This window comes from Oryzias melastigma, linkage group LG1, assembly GCF_002922805.2.
Source record: "Oryzias melastigma strain HK-1 linkage group LG1, ASM292280v2, whole genome shotgun sequence".
In the NCBI taxonomy this organism is placed as follows: domain Eukaryota; kingdom Metazoa; phylum Chordata; class Actinopteri; order Beloniformes; family Adrianichthyidae; genus Oryzias; species Oryzias melastigma.
Genome location: NC_050512.1, coordinates 25,918,982 through 25,942,062, shown reverse-complemented (window position 1 = coordinate 25,942,062; position 23,081 = coordinate 25,918,982). Strand labels below are relative to the sequence as shown.

Sequence of the window (23,081 nt, the reverse complement as noted above, 5' to 3'; positions counted from 1 at the left end):
AAAGCTTGTCACTAATGGACGATGTGGCCTAAAATTATACAGTTTTAGCACACGTGATGAAGTTTCCTCTGAATTTGTAAAATATTCATCCAAAAGCCTCAACCTGCTGCTCAAAGGCTCAATATGCTGCTAAGATGGCTCCAGGCCCACTGAAATACAGTCGAGTGGTACTTAACCAGTGGGGTCAGCCGATAACACATAATGGAGTGTGCACGCACACATTAATGCAAAGTGACAGGCGTCGTTACTCTCAGGCGTCCGCAGAAACCCTTGAGCATGAAGTTCTGAGATCATTTCATCTGCGACTTTTAAAATGAAGGAATCGCTGCCATCATCCAGGGAGGGGAGGGGCGTCTTCACACCTGTCTGATGATGAATCGCACGGTGGCCCGGGGGCGCTCTCTTGGCGCATGGCTGAGTTCTGAGTGTCGGGCAGCAAAGGTTTTTCTCGCGAGGTAATTGTGAAGAAGCGGAGTGATGAGGATGAGGAAGAGGAAGGATGGAGAGCGAAGATGGCACAAGACAAAGATGGAAGGACGGTGGAAATGAAAATCACTCACTTGGAGCAGAGCCTTCTTAATTACTCTCCCCACATCCTGCCTCCACTCAGGGATGTCGGGGTTAAACTCGTCCAGATTCGGGGAGAAAGATAAAAGTAGAGATTTGAAGAATTCTGTTGAGGAGAGTCGAGGGAAATTCAGCTATTAATGCGCGCTGATCTCGGGGTAACTGTCATTTTCCTCCAACTGAGTTTTAAGGTACTTAACAGCTGATGAAAAAGAAGTTTCTCATTTCCCTCTCTGTTCCCTTTGGCAACATGCAGCAAATGCACTTCTTTAAAATTAGAAAATGTCACAGCTCTACATAAGTTCGTCCTCAGGTAATAAATCACTATATTTAACTTTTACTTGCGGCTTGATCACCTCAAATAAGGACATGTTCTTCAGACATCTCAACTGTATGGTGGTACATTTATGGCATTAGATATTATGCAGCTCTTTCCGTGACTTTACTGACCTTTGACTGCTATGGTCTTGGTGTCCTGCAGGATGGTGTTGGCTGCAGATACTTGGACAGTGATGGTATGCATTCCTTCACTCCTGAAGGTGTAGGAGATACTCCCATCCAGCGTTATCAGGGGCTGTAGGCACAAGGTCACAAAGGTGGATAACACCTCTATCTGAGATGCTTAGAATTTCCACACAGAAAAGTTTTTGTTTCTGCAGCTACACTTCCAAACCTAATCATTTGTAATTTTTTATGATTACTTTTCAAATCTGTGTTTTTACATATAATATTATTTTTCATGAAGGGGATATGCCTGAGCAGCTCTCAGCATATTTTATGGTTATTTTGCAGCTCCGTTCTCATTTAACCCATAAAGTTTCTCACTTCTTGAGGTCAGTTTTCAATTAGATTTCTGGCAAAACTTTTGAATAAATTCTCTTATGCAATAAAAAATCTGCAATTCTTCAAAGAGTTGTAAAATATTTTTGAAAAATCATTTAATTCATGTTTGCATAGAGTCTTCCTATATTTGTTTGAATATTTTCTGTACCAAGATGTACTTGTTTGGTCATGGGTCATAATGTCTTAAAAATGTTTCTCACTTTTATCCCCAATAGTGTTATTTTATAGAGTGTGTATTTATGTTTTCTGCTATTAAACTAATTAATTTTACTGCTGTTTTTACACAATTAATATACATATTGCCACTTTTACCTTTAAAAGCTTTTGGAATATACATGTATTTATGACAGATACTTATTTTATATGTTTGATTCTATTGGGTGGAAGCCTTAAATAAGCCATTTGGGTTTTTTACCTCCCCCTGCACTGTACTTGACTTTCTTTTTATGCATTTTATTTGTGCAAAACAATAAAGACTAAAAAAAAAGGTTAAAAAAAAGACAACATTTAACTGTTGATCCTACTTTTGTGTCTCTTGTATATTTACCCCTGTGCCACACCTTCCTCCATTAAACTGCAGTTTGTTTTTTTTTTTTAATCTTTTAACACTGATTATGTTTATCAACCAGTTTATTATAGTGTTGGGAGTAATATAATACTGAAGCAAGCCACATTTTTGCTGCAAAAGAAATGATAAGAGTCTATTGCAGTTTTCCCAGTTGCTAAAACACTAAGTCTCCAAACCAGTCGATAAAGTGTTTTAACTCTTTTTCTTAAAAACATCACTCTTTGGTCTAAACCTAAAACACAATAATTAGCTGTTAGAACGCAGTTCGCAAAACGTTGAGTCTACGCTTTGCAGGACACATGACATGTTACCACTTTTAAAGCAGTTGACATTCACAACCCACAAGGTGCAAAAAGTTTGCACAAAGAGGCAAAACTCAAACTCTGCTACAACACAGTGATCACCATCAACACACAAGCGGTCAAAACTGAAGACACTTGTTGAAATTGAACTGCAGTGATTATAAGGGCAGTTCAAGAACAACTGAGCAGCTTTTCAAAGATGGATAACAGAGGAAGACCTGCACCAAGATCTGGACCCAGACAGAGAACAGGAATTAGTTTTTCACCATTTGTTGGTTTATGGAATGACCACGAGGGAAGGGGGTCAAATGGTCAAACCTCAACTCTGTGGGTTCAAGCTGTACACTGGCATCATTGATTTGGACATTCAACAAGAAAATGACAGAGAAGTTTTGGTCCATTTTCAAGAGTCTGCTCATCATACAGCAGCTCAACATCAATCCAGTTTGTTTTAGTTTTCTTCCACCTTGTCCTCTATTCCTTAATCCAGTTTAAGAATCATTTTTTTTCTGCCTGGCCTTGGAAGGTTTTATGAAAGACAACTATAAACATGTGGGATTACCAGCTGCAGGCCGTGGACATGGCTTGTAATGACATTCCAATTCTGTCTTGTCAAGGCTGGATCAGGCTCACAAGATCCATAAATGTGAACTTAGATTTACAGCAAAAAAAAAAAAATCCTGAAAACTATTTTATTCTATTTTTTTTAAGGAAGCGGTGGGGTACCATTTTAATAAACTATTTTGTGAACAATGTTAAGTGTTTTGTTGTGTAGTGTGTTGTGTTTGCGTATACAACAGTCTTCATGACCTCAGAGTAAGTTTTTGACACAGGAATTCAGTGTTTTGTATTTTTAACTTGTGTTTTGAAAATGGTGTTTAATGAAATTAGTCTTATGTTTCAGAAAATGTGTTTTAGCAATTGAAAAAAAAGTGTTGCTCTTGTCCAGTCGTGGTTTTACTTTGACAAAAATCACTGAGTTTAATTTTCCATTAGACTTTGTGGACCTTTAAACTTGAATTTTATTTTTGCATTTTTACTAAATCTTAAGTCCTGTTTTGTCACACAGCCAAAAGCTATTGGTTTTGATGTTACTCTGGCTAAGTGGAGTCCTTCCAACCTCTTGATAAACACATTAAGGGCAGTCACAAAATCGGCCTAATATCATTTTAAAAATAATTTGAGGACTAAAGATCTGATGTCTAAGCAGGACACGGGGAAACTAGTTCATGCTTTTATCTTAAGCCGACTTGAATCATAATGTTTCTACAAGGTAGAAAAGGTAGTTTTTCATGGTATGGGCCCTTTAAGCCTACATATGTTTTTTTTTTAGGTATTTCTTTTCATTAAAGCACTTTTAATTGTTTTTGTACATGAAAAGTGATATACTAATAAACTTCCCTCTCCCTATTTTCTTGTAGAATTACTTGTTTTAGTCTTGTTAGGGCAAAAGGTTTCAGATTCTCAATTACAATTTCCTTTTTTATGAATTGTTTGTATATTTAGCGATTTTGTCAGAGACAATCAGTATTACATAGCAGGGCAACAATACACCATTAAGATAGTTTTTAACTCAAAACACACTAAAATAAACAAATCAGTTCAATTTAATTATATATATATATACAGCCCAATTTCACAAAATAATTGCCTCATTGCCTACCCAAAACCATAATGCTCCCATAAAACAGTCTGAATGAACATCATAGTTATTTTTTCACCTTTAACCTTTTTTGTGAAAGTTTTAAAATCAGTGACCATCTTGTGCCTTTTTACTCTTCTGATGACTTCCTTTTAAGGAGCAATCAGACAAAAGCACTTTTTCAGTGCTTCAACAAAAGTATTGATTATGTTTTGCTGTAACCCAACAGTTACCTCCGTGTTGTTGCCGAGCCACCAGAAGTAGGTGACGGTGCGCGGCTGGATAGGAAGAACCACCGCTGTGATGTTCACCTCCTTGTTTCTGATGACCACAAATGGGGCGAGAAGCTGGACGTGCTCCACCGGACCTGTGAGAGGAACACCACCAAACAGTCTGTTTGTTTTCAGACACAAAAGAACTAAACGGCAGATTCAAAGAACATTGAGGGCGAAGCTTGTTGCTGCGAGCAGAGCGATGACTTTTATTTGAAAGGTTGATACAGGCGGGTTTCATCCCACAGTGCAAAGACCGCAGGCTGAATGATAAATAATCCAGAGGTGTGAACGCGGCTGTGAGTCTGAGTGTTTGCTCTGCGGTAAACTGTCAGCGCGTCCGGGCCGTTTCTCTTCATCTTGTCTGCTGCATTCTGTGAAAGGACCCAACCTCCGCCCCCGTACCAGCACCAGAGGAGAGTGAGAAAAATGGATGGATGCAAACACTTTGCGAACAAATACATCAACTCCCAAAAAGATCCAGGTGCAGAGAAAAAAAAACCTCAGAGTGCATTAAGAAGAAGTGATGGATGGAAATTCAGGAGCAGCTGTTTGAATTCTGCAACAAACAGACATTAGAGCATGGAGTAATGAGACTTTTGCTTCAGTTTAGTGTCACTAAGTGAGCTAGACTTCCCAAATGAGACCGTGTGCGTCATGTTCGTAGAAACAGGCTTGATGCGCTCGCCGTAAAGGCAGAAGATGAAAGACTGCGAGTTTGTGTGATCTTGGTCTCTGGTTTATTTTTACACCCATCCAGTTGTGACCTCATGATTATTAAGTGTTTGTAGGTGACTCTATGCTTTTCATTTGAGTCTTTCTCTGTTTTTTTGCACACATTGATGTGACAAATTTCTCCCGTTTTCTGTGTACCGTTTTTTTTCCTCTGGAATCAAAGTGTACTTTTACCATCAACTTGAAGTGAATTTCTGTTATAAATGCTTTTTAACTTCAGAAATCTGGCAGAAGTACTCATCTCTAGGCAACTGTGGCCCCTCCATGCACAGCTGTTCTTTTTTTAAGAGTTAAACTCTTCCTAATGAGGCCTAATTTGGAGATTCTTGCTTGAAAGTGGCAGTTTTAAATTTAAGTAGGTGTGTATTACCACGAGTCAAAAATAAAAAGTGATGCACTTTTGAACAGCTCTCACATGCCTAACTCCTATTCTAAAGTCACTTCAAAGTGTACTCATAGGGGCTGGTTATCCCTGTCTTTCAGAGCACAGTCAGAACTAGAGAGGGTGTAACTGACATCGCTCGTGATCAAAACGCCCTTGGTAGTGTACGTTCAAAAATCAACGTTAACACCCCAAAGTGCGCATTTTGGTCCTCCGTGTTCAAAAGTCTTAAATTTATGCATAGATTATTTTTGGGCTCCACGTACAAAACCATTGAGTTTGTGTTGAAAGTTAAACCAGGTTGAACTTTAAAAAATCGGGGACTTGGATTTGGTAGAGATGAATGGATGCAGGCCCAGCCCTGGGCTGCATGGCGCCCAAGGCAAAACGTGATTCAAAACTTTTGAGTTATTTCATTTATGGTTTTAATTATTACATTTTTACACATTTTACAGGAAATGAGTGGTGTGTCAAACTGAAAAAAAAGATAATAACAATTTGGCGCCCCATTCAGGAGATGGTGCCCTAGACGGCCGCCTTATTCGCCTACCCCCAGGGATGGCCCTGTGTTGATGGTGTCCCTTTTTAATTCCTGATAGGGTCAACCATTTTAAAATTGATCACAAGACACCAAGTCTTTCATATATCAGAATAGAGCTGTGAAAGAAAATAAAAGACTGGAGCAAGATTTGCACCACTTCAACATTTTTGCAATTAGCCTCTTTCAACTGTAGGTAGCTGATATGTGCCAGTAAGTACTAGCAAGAAAAAAAAAAAGAGGAAGCCTCTCCCTGCTTGTCCAGTGTGAACATCATGGGCTAACCATGTCACACGGTGTGTCTGTAGCTTTAGACTCTAGACACGGCACTGGACATGAACCGGAACCAGGTTAGGGTACCGGGACAGCTCGCAGCCCAAAGGTTGGGGACCCGTGACGTAATGGGAACAGCCAGCACGCCAGTTGGGGACATCCAAAACATCAAAAAGTGACGTGGAGGGATCCCAAACGTAAACATGCAACGACTAGGGAACAAGAATGTGCTGTTAAGGAAGTAAGAGAACACAGACTGAAAGAGAGATATAAAGCATTAAATCAACTGGCTGATGTGCCACTAAAAACAATGGAAACATCCAAATAAAGCACTGCCTGTTCTCAGCTATAGTGACAATTTAATTTTTTTTTTCTTTGATAAGACCAACTGCGGCTTCTGACATGTGTAATGCAGAGAAAACCAACCCAACAATCTACCTTTTTTCAACATTTTCTATGAATAGTCTGGGAAAAATAGGCCTTCTGTTTTGCGTTCTGTTATTACTCTTTGATCAGGAAAAGTTTGCAAGTTTTCTCTGAACTACTAAATCAGTTTAAGTCTGCAAACAGCTGATTTCAATATGAGAGAAAGAGATGCAGTGAAAACTTAATGGAGGTTGGCATCTGGACTGGAGGATCATGAGACCTTCAGAAAGCCTCTAGACCTTAAAGTTCTCTGAACATTAGTTTCAATCAGACTTACAAGTGACATGCAGGAACAGCGTTGTCGAGTCATAACCGAGAGTATTTTCTGCAAGCGCTGTGACCCGAAAGATTCCCGCTGACTTGTATGCGTGCTTGATCCCCTCCTCAGTCCAGCTCAAGTTGGAGTAAGAAACGGCTGTGCCATCGCCAAAATCCAGCTGGATGTTGGTCCGCATGGAGTCGCCCTGAAAAGCAAGAAGGCGATGACAATTCATTTAGAGAAAAGCTGCAATACATTTTAAACAACTCAAATGTGGATTTATGAAATTATCATTTTAGCACCGTTTTCAACCTATGAAATTTCTTCGACTGTTTTTTTCTTTAGGCAATTTGTCCTCAATCTATTCAAGATCTTGGTCTTCAATTTGTTAACATTTGGTCATGTATGTCATCATCCTTTATTGTGTTATACTATCTTATGAGGTTTTACCAAGCTTGACCTCCGGCACTTTAGGCTGACCTTTTCCTGACACAGAGACCATCACCTTACAACTAACTACACTTCAACTTCTTTTTTTTTTTAATTTAGGCACAAAATATTCATCAAATTTTCTTTTTAAAACTTCTTTCAGACTTCTGAAGGCAGATTTATTTTTTTGAAAAGCACCACATTGTGTACAGCCTGACTGAGTCCCGAACATTTGGACCTTATTGCAACCAGGTGGAGTTTCATTACACACATTTCTCCCTGGAACTCAGCTCAGGGGAGTTGGTTTGGTAAACCGGGCCCTTGCAGCGATTCTCTCTGCTGTAGCTCCTGTGGGTTTAGATTAATTTTGATACGCTAAAAATGTTAGATTTTCTATCATCATTTTTATCCACATCAGCTCTGGAGTTCTGTTATCTATTCCTATTTATTTAACTTCTCCTTTATTCCTTAATATTTATTGTATTTCATTCTCTATACTTCTGGTTGGTGCAGTGGGATTCACATGTTGTTCCTCTTTCTCACTCCCCTACCTGTCTCTCTGTCCCATCTGACTGAACTCTATTCACATACATAGTTATATTGTTAGATTAGCTAATTCCTCTTTCATAGTCCTGGTAAATCGCATGTCCATCCTGGGATAGGATCTCTCCTTCATGTGGACATCCCTAAGGTTTCTTAGTTCTTCCTTACCGAGAAGGAGGGTCTAAGGATAGGGATAACCAGTTTTATTTAGTCTGTTTAATTTAGTTGAGCAATCAGCTATTGTTTATATATTATAACCAACCTGCTTCTGTAAAATTACTGGCGTGAAGCCCAATGAGGCATTTTCTTTTTGTGATATCGGGCTATATAAATACAATTGAATTGAGTTTAACTGAATTAAGCCTTTACATCAGCTCAGCATGTAAACAAAGGCCACTCCCAATTACAAAACTCAAACTAAAAAGGTAAAAAAAGGAAGACTATCAAAGTTAGACCATATTGTAGAAATGATTTGTTTTCCTGGTACTCTGATAAGTACAGAGTACCAGGACACCAAGTCCAGTGTTACAAACAGCAGGACTTCATTCAGGTCTCAAAGTGTGGATCATTCTGACAGAATTATATTCAAGGAGCAGCATCATAGCAGAAATTAGATCCACTAATTTATTACATTTTTTAGAGCAGATTCAGCTTCTTCAGCGTTCATGAGGAATCTGGGGTTAAATGTAAGAGAGCTTTCACACTCATCTGTTTGGTTCACAGCAGAATTAATTTCCTCCCTCAGACTTCTTCTTTCAGCTCATCTGAACTCTGGTGCAGGACAAACATATGAATGCTGATCCTTAAGGCTTTTAGAGTTGGGGAAGAAATTTAAAAAATGAAAAAAAAAAACAAGCCAAAGCTTGAGGCCGTAACTTTGAAAAAGACTAGGAATGTCTACTGCTTTTATATGCTTAAATTATAAATAAATGTGCTAAAATCACAAGAAAATTCAAAGATTAGTCATTATAAGGCCTTTCATCCAAGGTCTCCCTTTAAAAATAGATCTCAGTGGGATTTCCTGGTAAAATGAAATAAAAATAATCAAGTAAACGTGGTCATTGGTTAGTTTGGTTATGCTGCCCCAGAAGAGCAGCTCTTGTAACTACAGTGTTTCTGAACTCTGAAAACAAGAAAATGTGTAGATTTTTCTACATCTGCCGCTGCATCGACCAGCATCTGCATCCCAAAAGCCTTTTCCTGCTAAAATCTGGATTCTGGCGATGCCAGAAACTTCAGCTGATAGTAATGAAGTTAATATTTTTAATTTCTTTAACTTGTTCCTCTTTTCAAAATTATCACGTTTGCTGACTGCTGAATAAAAAATAAAAAAAAAATAAAGGCAAACTAAAGACCCTTCATCGTAGTTAAACAAAAGAGCTTTGTCATAATGCTGCCATGCGACTGCAGTGTTAATAATAATAATAATACATTTTATTTAAAGCGCCTTTCATGTCACCCAAGGACACTGTACATGATAAAACAGAATAAATAGACATAAAAACAGAGCACAATAAAATTATATAAAAAATAAATAAGTCAGCAAGAATACACAGAAAATCAAAGTGAGAAGGCAGATTTAAACAGGTGAGTTTTTAGATGGGATTTGAAAATTGGTAGGGAGACAATATTGCGTAGTTCAGGTGGGAGAGAGTTCCAGAGTTTGGGAGCCGACCGACTGAAGGCTCGGCTCCCCATAGTGACCATGCGCGCAGGAGGTACAGAGAGCTGGAGAGAAGAAGATGACCGGAGAGAACGACGGGGGGAGTAAATTTGGAGGAGATCAGAGAGGTAAGGAGGTGCCAGATTATGGAGGGCTTTAAAGGTCAGAAGGAGGAGTTTGAACTGAATTCTGGATGTAATTGGGAGCCAGTGCAATTGCTGGAGGACAGGGGTGATGTGGTCATAGGTTGAAGTCCTGGAGATTATACGGGCAGCTGAATTCTGGACCAGTTGTAATTTATTGAGGGTTTTGTTAGGGAGACCATAGAGGAGGGAATTACAATAATCGAGGCGGGAGGTGACTAAACTGTGAACCAAAATCGAAGTTGTTGTTCTTCCTTTTTGTTGCCAATCTTTGCCTAGTTTGTATGCAGCTGAAAAAGAACATTTTTCTTTCTTTAAACAGAAATGGTTAATATAAAGAAAAAGATCAAGTTTTTTCATGCATCTGATGGTTAGGAAGGACTACATAGAGGTTGATAACTGGATTTATTGAGCATTTCTGCTCCTGGTATAACTAAAAGTTAAAGGCAATTCCAAATAAATTGAATTATCCGTTGGCTCTTTTATTCATTTGTTGTAAAAACATCCATAGAAACATTTTCAAAAATATTCTAAAAATGAAAAACATTTTTTATTAGTGATTCTGTTGTAGATTGTGGTCCAGCTGGTCTGCGTGGAGCTCTGTTTGTGGCTGGACTCATGGTGACCTCCATGTTGGAGCAGATGGATGAGTGTGAAGAGATGTTGCCTAACAGTCTGCCACAGCAGCTTCATGTGATGGAGCAACGAGCAACTACAGACATTACTCCAACCTTTCTAAAACTGAAAGTGGAGTTATTAATAAGTCACAGCTTTCAGACATTTCATATTCTCGTTTGTTCTGTGAGGTCAGAAAAAGTACCTGGCCCCATAAATACATGACACTTGGAAACAAACATCTGCCCACACATTTATGCCAGCAGTTGCTTTATAACCCACTTTCACATCACCAGGAGACTAAGGGAAATTAGTGACTGCATCTTTGATGATACAGATGTTTGACACAAACTGATGAAGGAGTTTGGTAAAAACACAATCCGGCACCGTCAAACGTACTCGTGTATTCTCTTATTTTTAAATGTCATTTTTTCGTCTGCTCCTGGTCAAAATGATTTGAATAATGAAAATCTCAGGAAAGCTGCTTTAAGCTTAATTTTCTTTTCTCTATGTCTCTCATGAGAAAAAATGACCAGGAAACATGTTGAAAACACCAATAACACAACTTTTTTGCAAGGATATTTGATATGGACATAAATAAATATCACCCTGATCTATATGTGCGTAATTCTTGTTTGTGTGTAATTTAGGATTTGTGCTTAGCTTTTAATTTGTGCGTACATAATTCTTACTTTAAGCATAACTTAGGATTTGTGCATAGGTAATACTTGATTTGTGCTTAACTTAGGATTTGTGCGTGAACAATTTTTAATTTAAGCATAATTTAGGATTTGTGCATGCGCAATTTCTGATTTGTGCGTAACCTTGTATTTGTGAGTAACTTAAAATTTGTGCATACGTAATTCCTGATTTGTGCGTAATTTAGGATTTGTGAATGTGCAATTCCTGATTTGTGCGTAATTTAGGATTTGTGAATGTGCAATTCCTGATTTGTGCGTAATTTAGGATTTGTAAATATGTAATTCCTGATTTGTGCGTAACTTTGCATTTGTGTGTAACTTCAAATTTGTGCATACCTAATTGTTGGTTTGTGCCTAACTTTTAATTTGCGCGTGCATAATTCTTAATTTGAGCGTAACTAAGTATTTGTGCGTGTGGAATTGCTGATTTGTGCGTAACTTTGGATTTGTGTGTAACTTAAAATTAGTGCATACCTAATTCTTGATTTGTGCTTAACTTAGCATTTGTGTGTGAATAATTCCTGATTTGTAACTAATGTTTTGCGCATTAGTTGAAAAATGACTAAATTAAAAAAAATACAATTTACCCATGCAAATTACACAAATTACAACAGCCTGAAACTAATAGCACATTTGAATCTTTAAAAATAACAATTGAATCACTTGTTACGGACACATAAAACCTCAGTTACGCACGTATCTGTGGTGAGACTTTCACATCAATCAGGAAGTACGCCACACAAATCGGACTGAGTTTATTTTCTCTCTATAACTCGAACACCTTAGTCTGTCAGCATTTACACGTGTATTTTCACAGTAAAACGGGCAGATTACATCTGAACTATACAGTATTAGCATGTGTACTAACAAGTTGAGAACATGACATCTTGTTGAAAAAAAAAACACACACATTAAAGAGGACCCAGTTTAAAACTTTGCTTTTAAAAGTCCAGCTGAGGATTTTTGGCGTGATGATGCAACACACTGGTAAACACGCTCCTTTCTTAGCTTTCCTCAAAGTTGCCGCTAACTTTACATTTAATAACGAGGATGTTTAAGTTTTAAGATGTGTACTCCGAATATCACATTTCTTGCTTTCCTTTCAATGTGTTTGTGGTTGTTGTATTCGTGAGAAAACCATGTTTTGCGAATGTGTGTGGATGTGTGCACGGTGTGCACGATTTTAGCTGTGGGAATCACATCTGCTGCTTGCAGGGTGTTGGTGGCTGAACTCCTTACCCCCCACACACCCCCACACCCCATCCAGGGCTGCAGGGATCTTTATTTGTAGCGCTGAATTAGCATGCAGCCTCTGCCAAAGCACACAATAAAACTAACAAACAAATGAATCCATTGTTCACTCGCTGTTGCTCTTTAGCTCCACACCTGAGCGTCTTCTTTCTGGGAGCGCAGGAGGTTATTCCTCATCTCTGCATGGAAAACACAACACCTTTGATAAAAGGCATGAAAGAATGGAGGACAGCGTTTGACAGCACAGGAATTGTTAAAGGCTGTAATGAGCTGGCACACGAACAACACTCCGGCTTGGTGGCGCTAATGTAGAGCTCTTTTCACTGACTGCGCTTCATTCATTTCCACTCTTCTCATACATTGCAGCCACGCTGGGACTCGCTAATTTGCATGAGAGCGTCTCCGACCCGTCGCTCTAAATGTCACTCTTTGTGTCTGTGCGTCCCTCTGGGCCGAGCTGAACCGCACGCATCATTGTTTGGGTTCACAAAGACAGCGCTGTCATTCAGGCTGAGAGGAGTTTGGACTCAGAAGACCAACATTTATCCAGGTGTGAGTCAGGCGTGAAGCCAGAAGAACATCACCATTTCTGCAGTTATACTTCCTCAGCTGTTGAATTGATTGCAAATAGGAATGGATGGTAAGAAATAAAAAGGCTTAAAGTATGACTAATAATCCAGGATTAATTTCCGGTGTTTACCGCATGAACTTCAGTGTAAAAACAGCTTTTTTGGTAACATGACTCATAAAAGCTTTTTTCAGGCAATAAGTAACTTAAAAACAACACTATACTATATATAGTGTCATGGATTTTAAAAGCAATTTGGACTCCATGCTCACTACTTTAGTTCCGTTTTTCTAATATGATGTCAGTGAAGTGAAAATCAAATCAATACAAACATTTCACGTCTGTTTGTAACTCCACTGTGTTCTGGCGATGCAAATGTTGATGGTTTATTAACAGAAATTACATTACACGTTTATTTTCACAAAAATTATTCGACCCCAATGCATTGTAGTCTACATTCGCTAATGTAGTGAGCATCAATGCACACTAGTTTTTTTTGCAAAGACTTCTGGGAAATTTCTAGTGCACTTGATTGTGGAATTGTAGATTTGGACAGCACTACAAAAGGGCGAACGCACTATATAGCGAGTAGAGAAAGAATTCAGACATAGCTTTAATTTTGTGATACAAGCACCAAGTTTAGCATGGCTGCACCATCTTTAAGAAAAGCTTGTCTCGACAAGAAAAATCTAAAATGGCAGCCGTTTGTAAAGACACACTCAGTTGTTACAAAAATTTTCAACAATATGGGGTGTTCATGCGTTAATTACACTCTTTAATATTGAGTTGAGAGGTACCTGTAGAACACTATTATATATATATATACACACACAGATTTTCTGTTTCTGTTTTTTCTGAAAGAGAGGATCCCAAGGTACATCTATGCCAAATTTGGTACTTATACCATAAAAACACATAATTATTTTAATAACCAGGACAACTGTCTTGCAGTTCGCTAGAAGTTGCTGTCACCACCTAAGAGACGTCATAAAAATGGTACATATGATTGTCATTCGTGTGGTAAATGTACCGTGAAGTATTTATAAGGATAATGTAAGTCACACGTACTTATAACATTCGGAGAATGTTGTCGTACGGTGCTCTTACACCACACTCTTAGCAAGGTGCCTGTACTGGCCCCTTACCAGCCGGAGCAAATCCTGCACTCACTGGGTGTGCAGGTGATCCGCAAGTGTCCGTAGGACGTCCACTCTAAGTACACTGTAAAATATCCTCTTATTGTACAAGGAGCATGCACTTGAACAGCACTAACAGCACTTCTGGGTGGTTGAAAAAAGGAAAAATCCATATTTTACTTCACCCTGTTTTATAAGTGTTTGCTATGACCCGTCGCAAGCAGCACACCCATAGAAAAAGAAATGCATGAAGAGAAAAATATACAGAACACTAGAATTAGCAAACAATAAATATCTACAAGCTCACCGAGCGCTATACGACCTTCAAATTTCCTGTGGACCACTTCCCTACCCTCTACAGGTTTGCCCATTTTATTACCCGCAGACAGCCCGCATCCATCCATTGGGGCAGTTGGGGCTAAAGCTTTACGGAAGTGAATTAAGTTGAGAGATAAACATAAAAGCATCAAATTAGGAAACAGCACCCAAAAGAAGGCTGAAAACAAACCAAACGTGTTCCGTCCGCAGTCAGAACCAGCTGCTGCGGCTGCTCAGAGCAGAAAACTTTACTCTGAGATTAATATTTTAAGTGGGAATCCTCATTAGCTTGGTGAGTCTGTCATGTTCAATCACATTGTCAGTTGGGTGGAAATTCACCAAAACTTTGTTCTCAGGCAGAAGCAGGTTTTTACAAAAAGATTGAACAACGCAACAAGATTTTAGACCGAATGTGAACGACGGGATCAAAGAGGAGGCCGTTAAAAATTTAAGCTGACAAATTACCTGTAACGCGGGGAGCTCTCTGAGCTTTGACAATTCTGCTGAGTGATGCGAAGCAGCAGCAGCCACACTTGGACAGATATGACCAGAGTCCAGCACAAAGCATGGATATTAATTAAGCTTTTTGAGCTTTTAAAACCATAGAAAATATGGCACCCCTACCATTTTTTTTTTAAGTGTCTTTAATGACACAGTTGTTTTCTTACTCCAGCACTAGAGCAAAGTGGGCACGGTGTTTTATTTCAGCCCTGCCGGCAGACGTAAACTCAAAAACAAGTCAGTGCAGCTCAATAAGGAAGTCCCTTCATTTAGTCGGCTCTGCTCCTCTTCATCTGAGCGGCAGCATTTAATGTTTAAACAGGCGGAGATTTGGTGAGCTTCTTTGATTTTATTTTTATATCATTGAAAAGAAAAAATCCTCAAAACTCTGATATTAACCAGAAAGTATACATCCAACATATGAACTGTAACGCAGTGAAGTGTTCTTCATTAATGTTTCATTTGCTGCCATAGTAAGAACATAAAGCCTGGGTGAAGGCTTTAAGCTGTTTTTAATGAGACATGAGCTAAAGTGGAGCACATGCGCTATAAACAAAAGTGGAGCAATAAACAGATTGGTGTGTAGAATAATCTGCAAACATGAAATCACACGTGCCACATTCAGTATGAACATGTATTGTTACTTACTTACATTTTCGAATCACATTCAGTTTCTTCTTTACTCCAAACTGAAAGATGATTCTATATTTAAAGATTGATTTGCTTATGAGAAATTTCTCCTTTTGAGGTAAAATTGTGATTTTTTTGATATGAACTTTTCAAAACTGACCACATCCTGAGGGAAAGCAATGCTTTTACGTGCTTGTGTGGGAGTTCAACTTCAGAGTTCTTACTCCAAAAGTGAGATTCCTGTGGAGAAATGAGTCAGCCTGATAAAAGCCTTAGACTGGCCTTTACTGTAACGCGTAATACTTCTACGTTTCCACATCTTTATTCAACTGCAACAATGATGCAACATGTATCCTTTTGCTGTTTTTTTGTGTGTGTGTGTAAGGGTTTTGAAAAAAAAAAGATATATGTTGTTCAAAATCACAAAAAATACTGAAACATTAATATGTTTTTTTCTTTTAACCTAATGAGTTTTTATCTATCCATTTTTTGGATCCACAGAATCACTTTGGGAGAGATGGGGATGCTGGGGCCTGTCCCGGCTACTGTTGGCCAAAGGCGGAGTTACTACGAAGAGAAAATTGACTCATCCGATTCATCCATGCATAGTTCTTGATTGGTAACTTGTGTGTAACTTTGGATTCATGTGTGTGTGTAATTCTTGATTTGTAACTCATATGATACATGTTGTGCATAGCTTTACTGTATGCATTTGCAATTGTGTATTCACATGTACAAAAATTCCAAAAAACAAAACAAGAAAAAAATACTCCTAAAGAGCTGGGTGTAGACCTGATTGACTCATCATTCCCTCACGGTAACCCCCCCTTCCCTTATAAAGCAGCGGCAAGGAGCACCAGGTCCTTCACTGTACCCAGAGAGCGGAGCGGGATGAAGGGCTGATCAACTCTGTCCGCTCTCTGGGTGTCGAGGAGGACTTTGCACTGACAGCTTGAAGGAAGAGCCCCATGGTGAAGGCTTCGAAGTAAAAGAAAAGGGAGCGATGAGCATGGAGAAACTTTTGTGTTAAGTGTTTTAAAAACGCATATTTTGACTTTTTTTAGTAGTAGTAGTAGTGTTTTATTTCATTTCCAAAGCACACAAAAGGAGTTTTACAATAATCTTGTTTTTTGAGAAATGAAAAATGAAAAGGGACAGAAAGAAGAAAACGTATTGTCTCTGCCCCATTTTATTATAATTATTGGGGCATATATGTTTAAGAAAGTTCAAAGCAGCTAATAAAGAAAACTGATGACCCAGCACTCTAACAGCATATAAACACATTACTTACGCACAAACATAAAAAGAGTCTCACATCAGATATGTGCATAAATGTGGTTTTGTGTGTGTTTATAAGGTGATTCCTGTTTACTTTTTAAAGATTTGGGTGCTTAGTTGGACTTAAACTGTTGTAATTTAAACCATGTATCTTTAGTATCTTTTTGTGCTTGTACATCTGAATACACAATTGCAAGTACATTAAACCAAGCACAAAATGCATGTCACAAATCAAGAATTACACACACAAATCCAAAGTTGCACACAAACAGGCAGACACAAGTCACGAATCAAGAATTACGGCAGCACAAATAGAGTCCATTTTCTCTCCATACATGTAAACCCTGGACAGGTTGCCAGTTAGTCACAGAGCCACACAGTCACACATCCACACCTAGGGACAATTTAGAACTAGCGATTAACCAATGAACTATGTTTTTGGACTGTGGGAGGAAGTCAGTGCCTTAAGAAACCCACGCATGTATGAACCCGGATGGAATTTCAACCGAGACCTTCCTAAATCCCACAACTAGTTTAAACGCGTCCTTTAAAAACACTGTTGGGACAAAATGCGATTATACTGGAGGTTTTTTTCAGGTTTTCCTTTTGCTTGGTTGGCAATACCATAAGTATATGTCTTGATGTAGTTTTAGTTTCTAAACTAGCTATTATTGCTTGTACATAGATACGATAGTCTCAGTTGGATTGGATAATAACAAATTAAGATGATGTTGTTTGTTGGCATGTTTGCTTCTTCTGTATGACGTTTACTATAAATGGATGCAAATTAAATCAACAGGAAACCACTTCATTCCATTTCTGATCCTCTTACATCAAACTGAAGCAGTTGCATGCTTCTTTTGTCACTAAGCATTTTTCTCCAATTAGTTTGTGGGTTTAAATTGACCAGACCAAAGTTTTCTATGCTACATTTTTTACCTAATCAACCTTGTTGCAGGTTTCTCCATACTTGTGCAAACGTGATGACTAATTGGATTATGCAAAGCAGAAATCAAACATAATGTCCCTTCACAATCCCTCGGATCTTTGATGCTGAATGTCAAATGAATTGTTTGACTTTTCCGTGAAAATGCAGTCTGTTCTGGAAAAGTAAACACAGAGCTGGTGCAGATGGAGTCACGTCCCGAAACATGTCAGTTTTTCACTCTTTCAAACTATTTTTAAATGTGCATGCGAGCCACAGTCTTCCACTCATTTATTATTTAGTGTCATTTGCTCACCCCAAGAAATACAGCCATTGCGGCCTTCATGAATATAAATTAAACTCTGAATTGGTCATGAGTATTTTTTCAAGCTGGTTTGATGCCACAAGGATTCCCAAGCCCTACATTCCTTTTTTTTCTCATCAAACCGCTCTGATAAACCACATCCTTCCTTTATCACCTTCCTCCCCTTTCCATCAGAGAGCCTGGCTCTTAATGAAAGAAAACAAGCCTCGATTCTTGAACTCATCACACTGTAATATGACAACCGGGCCCTGGCGAGCCCTCGAGGGACCGGCGCTTACTCTGAGCTGTTAAAGCAGTGGCAGGAAAACAGCCTTGTTGCTAAAGCCCTAAAGCCTGCAGTTAATATCGGCAGAGCGGTCTTTGTCCGTGAAACATGTGAAGCAGCTTCCTGGTGACCAGGCAGCCTGGCAGGCCTGGCTCAGAACAGCCTCGCTCGCTAACAGGGTCTCTGGTGAGGTCTTTTATTTCTGCTTCAAGCTCTTAACTCAGCCGCTGCGTGGGCGATGTGGAGGGAACTGACTGTGTTCAACTTCAGAGAGTCTTTAGAGCGCAGTTACTTTCCAACAAATCATCACTCAAACTTTAGAGTTTTTCCTTCAGGGTTAAATATTTTCCAAAGTTGCACACAAACCGAGGAAAGCTCCCTCTGACTCCATGCAGTATATCTTCTTTATGCCTTTACATCCTCTTGTAGAACCAACAAAACTGTCTTGTTTATGAAAGAACACACAATTTCTGCCATGATTTGGTTCAACAGATACCAAGGACAGACATGGTGGTTTCATTCATTTAGACCACATATGTCAAAGTCAAGGCCCGGGGGCCGGATCCAGCCTGCTGGGTAGTGATATCCGTCCCTCCTGATCTTTTTAATTTATTGTTATTAATGGCCCGATATTATCTTGCGGCTATTTCTATCTTGTATAATTTAGACATTTTCTATTTTTATGGAGAGTAAAATAATGAAAGTTTTTATGTTTAAGTTGATTTATTCTGGAATTATAATGCTGCCTTTTTTATTCATAATTATGTTAAAAAGTTACGGTTTTAAAGTTTTTAAAAATGGCATTCTGCTAGCTTTTTGAACTATTTTTGCATTTAATAAGATTGTTTTTGGGCTATTTTGGAGTTTAGCTAATATTTCAGCTACATGCTAGCTGTTTTGGCTAATTAAGGCTTTTTGAAAGTTTAGCTAATATTTGCATGATAGCTATTTTAGCTAATTTAGGCTTTTTTTTAAAGTTTGTTAAGCTGTTTTGAAATAAGGCTAATATTTATATGCTAGCTGTTTTGGCTAATTTCGGCTTTTTAAAAAAATATTTTAGGGTGTTTTGGAACCAGGCTAATATTTATATGATAGCTTTTTCGTCTGATTTAGGCTTTTTTTCCAATTTTTAGGCCATTTTGAAGTTAAGCTTTCAGCTATATGCCAGCTGTTTTGGCTTGTTTTTTTTTTTTGTTTGTTTGTTTGTTTGTTTGTTTGTTTGTTTTGGGGGGTTAATTTGGAAATTAGCTAATATTTTAACTAGCTATCAGCTTTAGCCTTTTTAGCTATCAATTTCAGCATCTTCAACTATCAGCACTACCATCTTTAGCGGCCAAAATCAGTTTACAGCATTTACAGTAACATTATTCCAGGTAATGCTATATATCTTGTTCATAATTATTTTAAAAAGATACGGTTTCAAAGTTTTAAAATTTTAGTTTTAGAGTTTTCAATAAATGTTTATCCTGTTTGGCCCGCGACCTAAGGTGTGGTTTGGATTTTGGCCCCTTGAGTTTGACACCCCTGATTTAGACTAACTGAGGACCCAGATATGAGCCCTGAGGGCTCCCAATATTGTGAGATGTTAATCTGATTTGACATAAAAGTAGAATATTTAAAGACCCAACTAATTTCTGTTGATCTAAAGATGAACACTCCCATCCCTCTGCAACCTTCAACATCTTTTGACCTGCATGACTTTCTGATGTCACTTTGATGGGGAAGATAAACGAAGTGCCAATTCTGAATCAGTGCCTCAGTAGAAGAGTCTTATTGATTGTCCTCTTACCTCGTCAAAGTGCACCAGGAAGGTGACGTTGCTGCCACGGTTGGCGGTGAGCTTGCCGTCTTTTGTGGTCAGCACAAGTCCTTTAGGAGGTCTGTTGGGGCACTGCTGCTTTCTGGCTGTGTAAATCTCTTTGACTCCTTTGGTACAGTTGTTTAGCACCACTTTACGATACCTTAGGAGACAAAAACCATCAAGCACTTACGGCCAACTCACAAAAGATGTACATATCATGCTGGGGTGTGTTTGATCCTAAAACTACAGTTTCTGTGGCTTGTATAATTACTCAGTTATGTAGTTAAATGGATTGGCATGCATTAAGCCTTGTGCTATCTTATGGGGTCCAGATGACCCGACCCTTATATTGATGTGTGTTCCCTCCCTTAACAAAGGTGAATCAGATCTTATGTCTGCCACGGACACCAGTGAACATGAAAAATCCTTAAAAATAAAAAGTTCAGCGCGCTGTCTTGTGGCATCCAGATGATCCCACTTGTAAATGTAAATATGCCTAGAATAGCACAAGGTTTAAACCCAAAGAACAGTGTCAAAAACACAACAATAATAGTTTGATATAAAACCCCAACGTTAACCAAATCACAAATAACATACTGTAATTTTCAACAACTTTCATAAAATGGCTTTTTTTGTGGTTAGCTCTATTAAGTTTTAAGGCGGAATGCCTATCTTCGCAATGTTGTATTTTTCTAAATATGCTGCAATCATCCAGTATTCTTAAGTCCTTTTTGGACAACAGCTGTAAACATCCACAGATTGTGGCATTTTCTCATGCTACATTCACATTGGGGAAGTAAGGCGCATTCTAGAATTCATGATTAGAATTTGCTGTTCACATCTGAATGCTACTTATTACTGGCCAGTATAGTGAGCTCTGCATTTTTTTACCCTTTAATGGAGTCCCTGAAAACATCACGTGCCCAAAGCTAAGTCCCTGATTGGTTGGCCACCATGCAGCTCTCAACGGCAAAATCATCCCGCTAGACCTTAGACTACATTTGTACATTGACTTAGCGTTGAAACTCGGCGCTCCTGCCCCGCGAATCATGTCTGGTGTGAATGCACTATTAGACCATAAATTCTCATTTAGAAATTCTACATCTGTCAGGACAGTTAAGTCTTTTGTAATTAGTGATGTCCTCTAATCAGCATCCATCATAGGAAAAAAAACAACAACGTAGAAAAGGCATTAGCACAATGGAAAAGACACATGAATAGAGGTGGGACGCAGTTCTTACCCTGTGCTGTTGAAGAAGTTCTGACCTTGGCTGCAGCTCCTGGAAACGGTGTAGGGATTGAACCAGAAGGAGGGCCGGCAGTTTCCGTCGCTGCGCCGTTCATATCCATAATCACTGTCGCACAACAAACAACATCCACAGGACCCTGATCAATATCGGCGTGTCAACGGACTTATTGTCCCAGAGTGTGCCGCACATCCATTTCTTATCTGTGGGCTACCAGAGGACTGCCTGGTACAGAGACGCATCATTATTACATATTGATCAGAGCTTCTGTTGACAAATGCACTGCAGTGAGGTGAAGCTGTGTGTCCATGCAAACACAGCTCTGTTACTGTAAACGCGGCGTCCAGAGCTTCCAATCACACGATTTACATGCAAGCCGGCAATGCAAGCGAGTGTCCACTCTCATAATGCAGCTGACATTGATTTATCAGTTAATTATGAAGCCAAAACCAATAAACAAAACCAACAAGATGAGTGCTGACTGGTCCACTTTGACTCTGTGGTTAGAAGGGTGTGAACTGGTCATTAACAGGCTGTCAGACCTCACCGGCTGCACCGGCGCAGGTCAGGAGGTTTCCATGGACTCTCATTTTGAGTGAGATTGTAAAACTCTGCAGGACAGCTGGGTTTGCAGAGCTCAAACCTTTTCATGAAACTATTCCTAAACTTCAGTCATGGTCAGAAGCAGAACAGGAAGACGGCAGGCGTTCACACTTTCACTGCAAAAAACGTTTTATATTCAGCAGGTTTCCACCACTGGACAACTGTGGTGGCTTTTTATACTTAGTTACTTTTGATAAATCTATTTTTCTTATCTGATTTTTATTGTCTAGAACTGTTTTGGTTTCTGTTGATGCAGACATTGTGGATTTATGTGAATCCTTGATAGAAATAATTTCCAACACTGAGAACTAATACACCTTGAGTTAGATTAAATAATCACTATTATGATGCGGTTTGATGTAAAGTTTATAGCAAAAAGCTGATGTTTCTCTCATGTCTGCTGTTCAATTCTTAACCTTCAAAAACTCTTTATCTATAGATGATCTGGAATATGATTACTTAAAAAAAACATAATAATTTAATCACAATGAACTAAGATTTTGACTCTGCCCTCAATTGATTTTAATACACAACATTAATTACAAACATCACAGTTTTTTTTCTTTTTTGCTCTTGTATAAATCCATATATAACCTTTTTTGGTTTACTTTAAAAGCTATAAGGCTAAATCAGTAAAAATATATATCTTGAATGTTAAAAATGTAATATTACACAAATGCAATAAGAAATGTTGCTAATTTTGTCTATATTTTTTAGTCATATTATGCATTTAAATGAAGGAATCTGCATGTGTTGTGTCGACTATGTACTGCATATTTAATTTTTCTATGTATTGTTTTGAAATAAGAGAATTGGGTGTACTAATGGCTTTATTAATTAAGTAATAGGAGCATAAATAATACATATTCTTCTTTCTGTTATCCAGTAATTGTTGCAAAAAAGAAATAAAAGTTTCCCTTTTGTTTTGTTTTCATAATGATTTTGAGGGAATAAATCTATCCAAATCAAGCTTTATTTGTAGGGCAGTTTTCTGACTGATGTATCTCGGTCATTTACACACACCCACATATATATATATATATATAATTTTAAAAACTAAAAGCTAAATGAATAAAGAACAAAAACAATGCCAAATTTTTGCTGATTCATAATGTTAATTCTGAGAAACTTTCAAGAACTCTATTGAACAGAAAAATGTTATTTTAAAAATATTATTTTTTATTATTAATGTTTGAGTTTGGTTGAAAAAAAACACTTTTGAACAACCAGGGAAGTTTACCTCTATGGATGTAAAACAAAACCAAACTTAATCCCAAACAGCAACTTGTGAAAAGGTTAGGGACAAGTGGGCGGAGCCTGTGCACACAGTAC

General features: G+C 38.4%; 1 protein-coding gene across 1 annotated transcript in view; it reads right to left on the bottom strand.

Moving 5' to 3' along the window:
* Window positions 1-23,081, bottom strand: part of sorcs3 (sortilin related VPS10 domain containing receptor 3) — a 287,365-nt gene that overhangs the window by 21,451 nt on the left and 242,833 nt on the right. The window contains exons 17-22 of the mRNA XM_024289874.2: window positions 21,141-21,254; window positions 19,888-20,059; window positions 6,826-7,012; window positions 4,156-4,289; window positions 1,018-1,141; window positions 561-673 (exon numbers count right to left, since the gene is read on the bottom strand). Of these exons, the coding sequence (XP_024145642.1) occupies window positions 561-673; window positions 1,018-1,141; window positions 4,156-4,289; window positions 6,826-7,012; window positions 19,888-20,059; window positions 21,141-21,254 (844 nt within the window). The remainder of the gene's footprint in view (window positions 1-560; window positions 674-1,017; window positions 1,142-4,155; window positions 4,290-6,825; window positions 7,013-19,887; window positions 20,060-21,140; window positions 21,255-23,081) is intronic.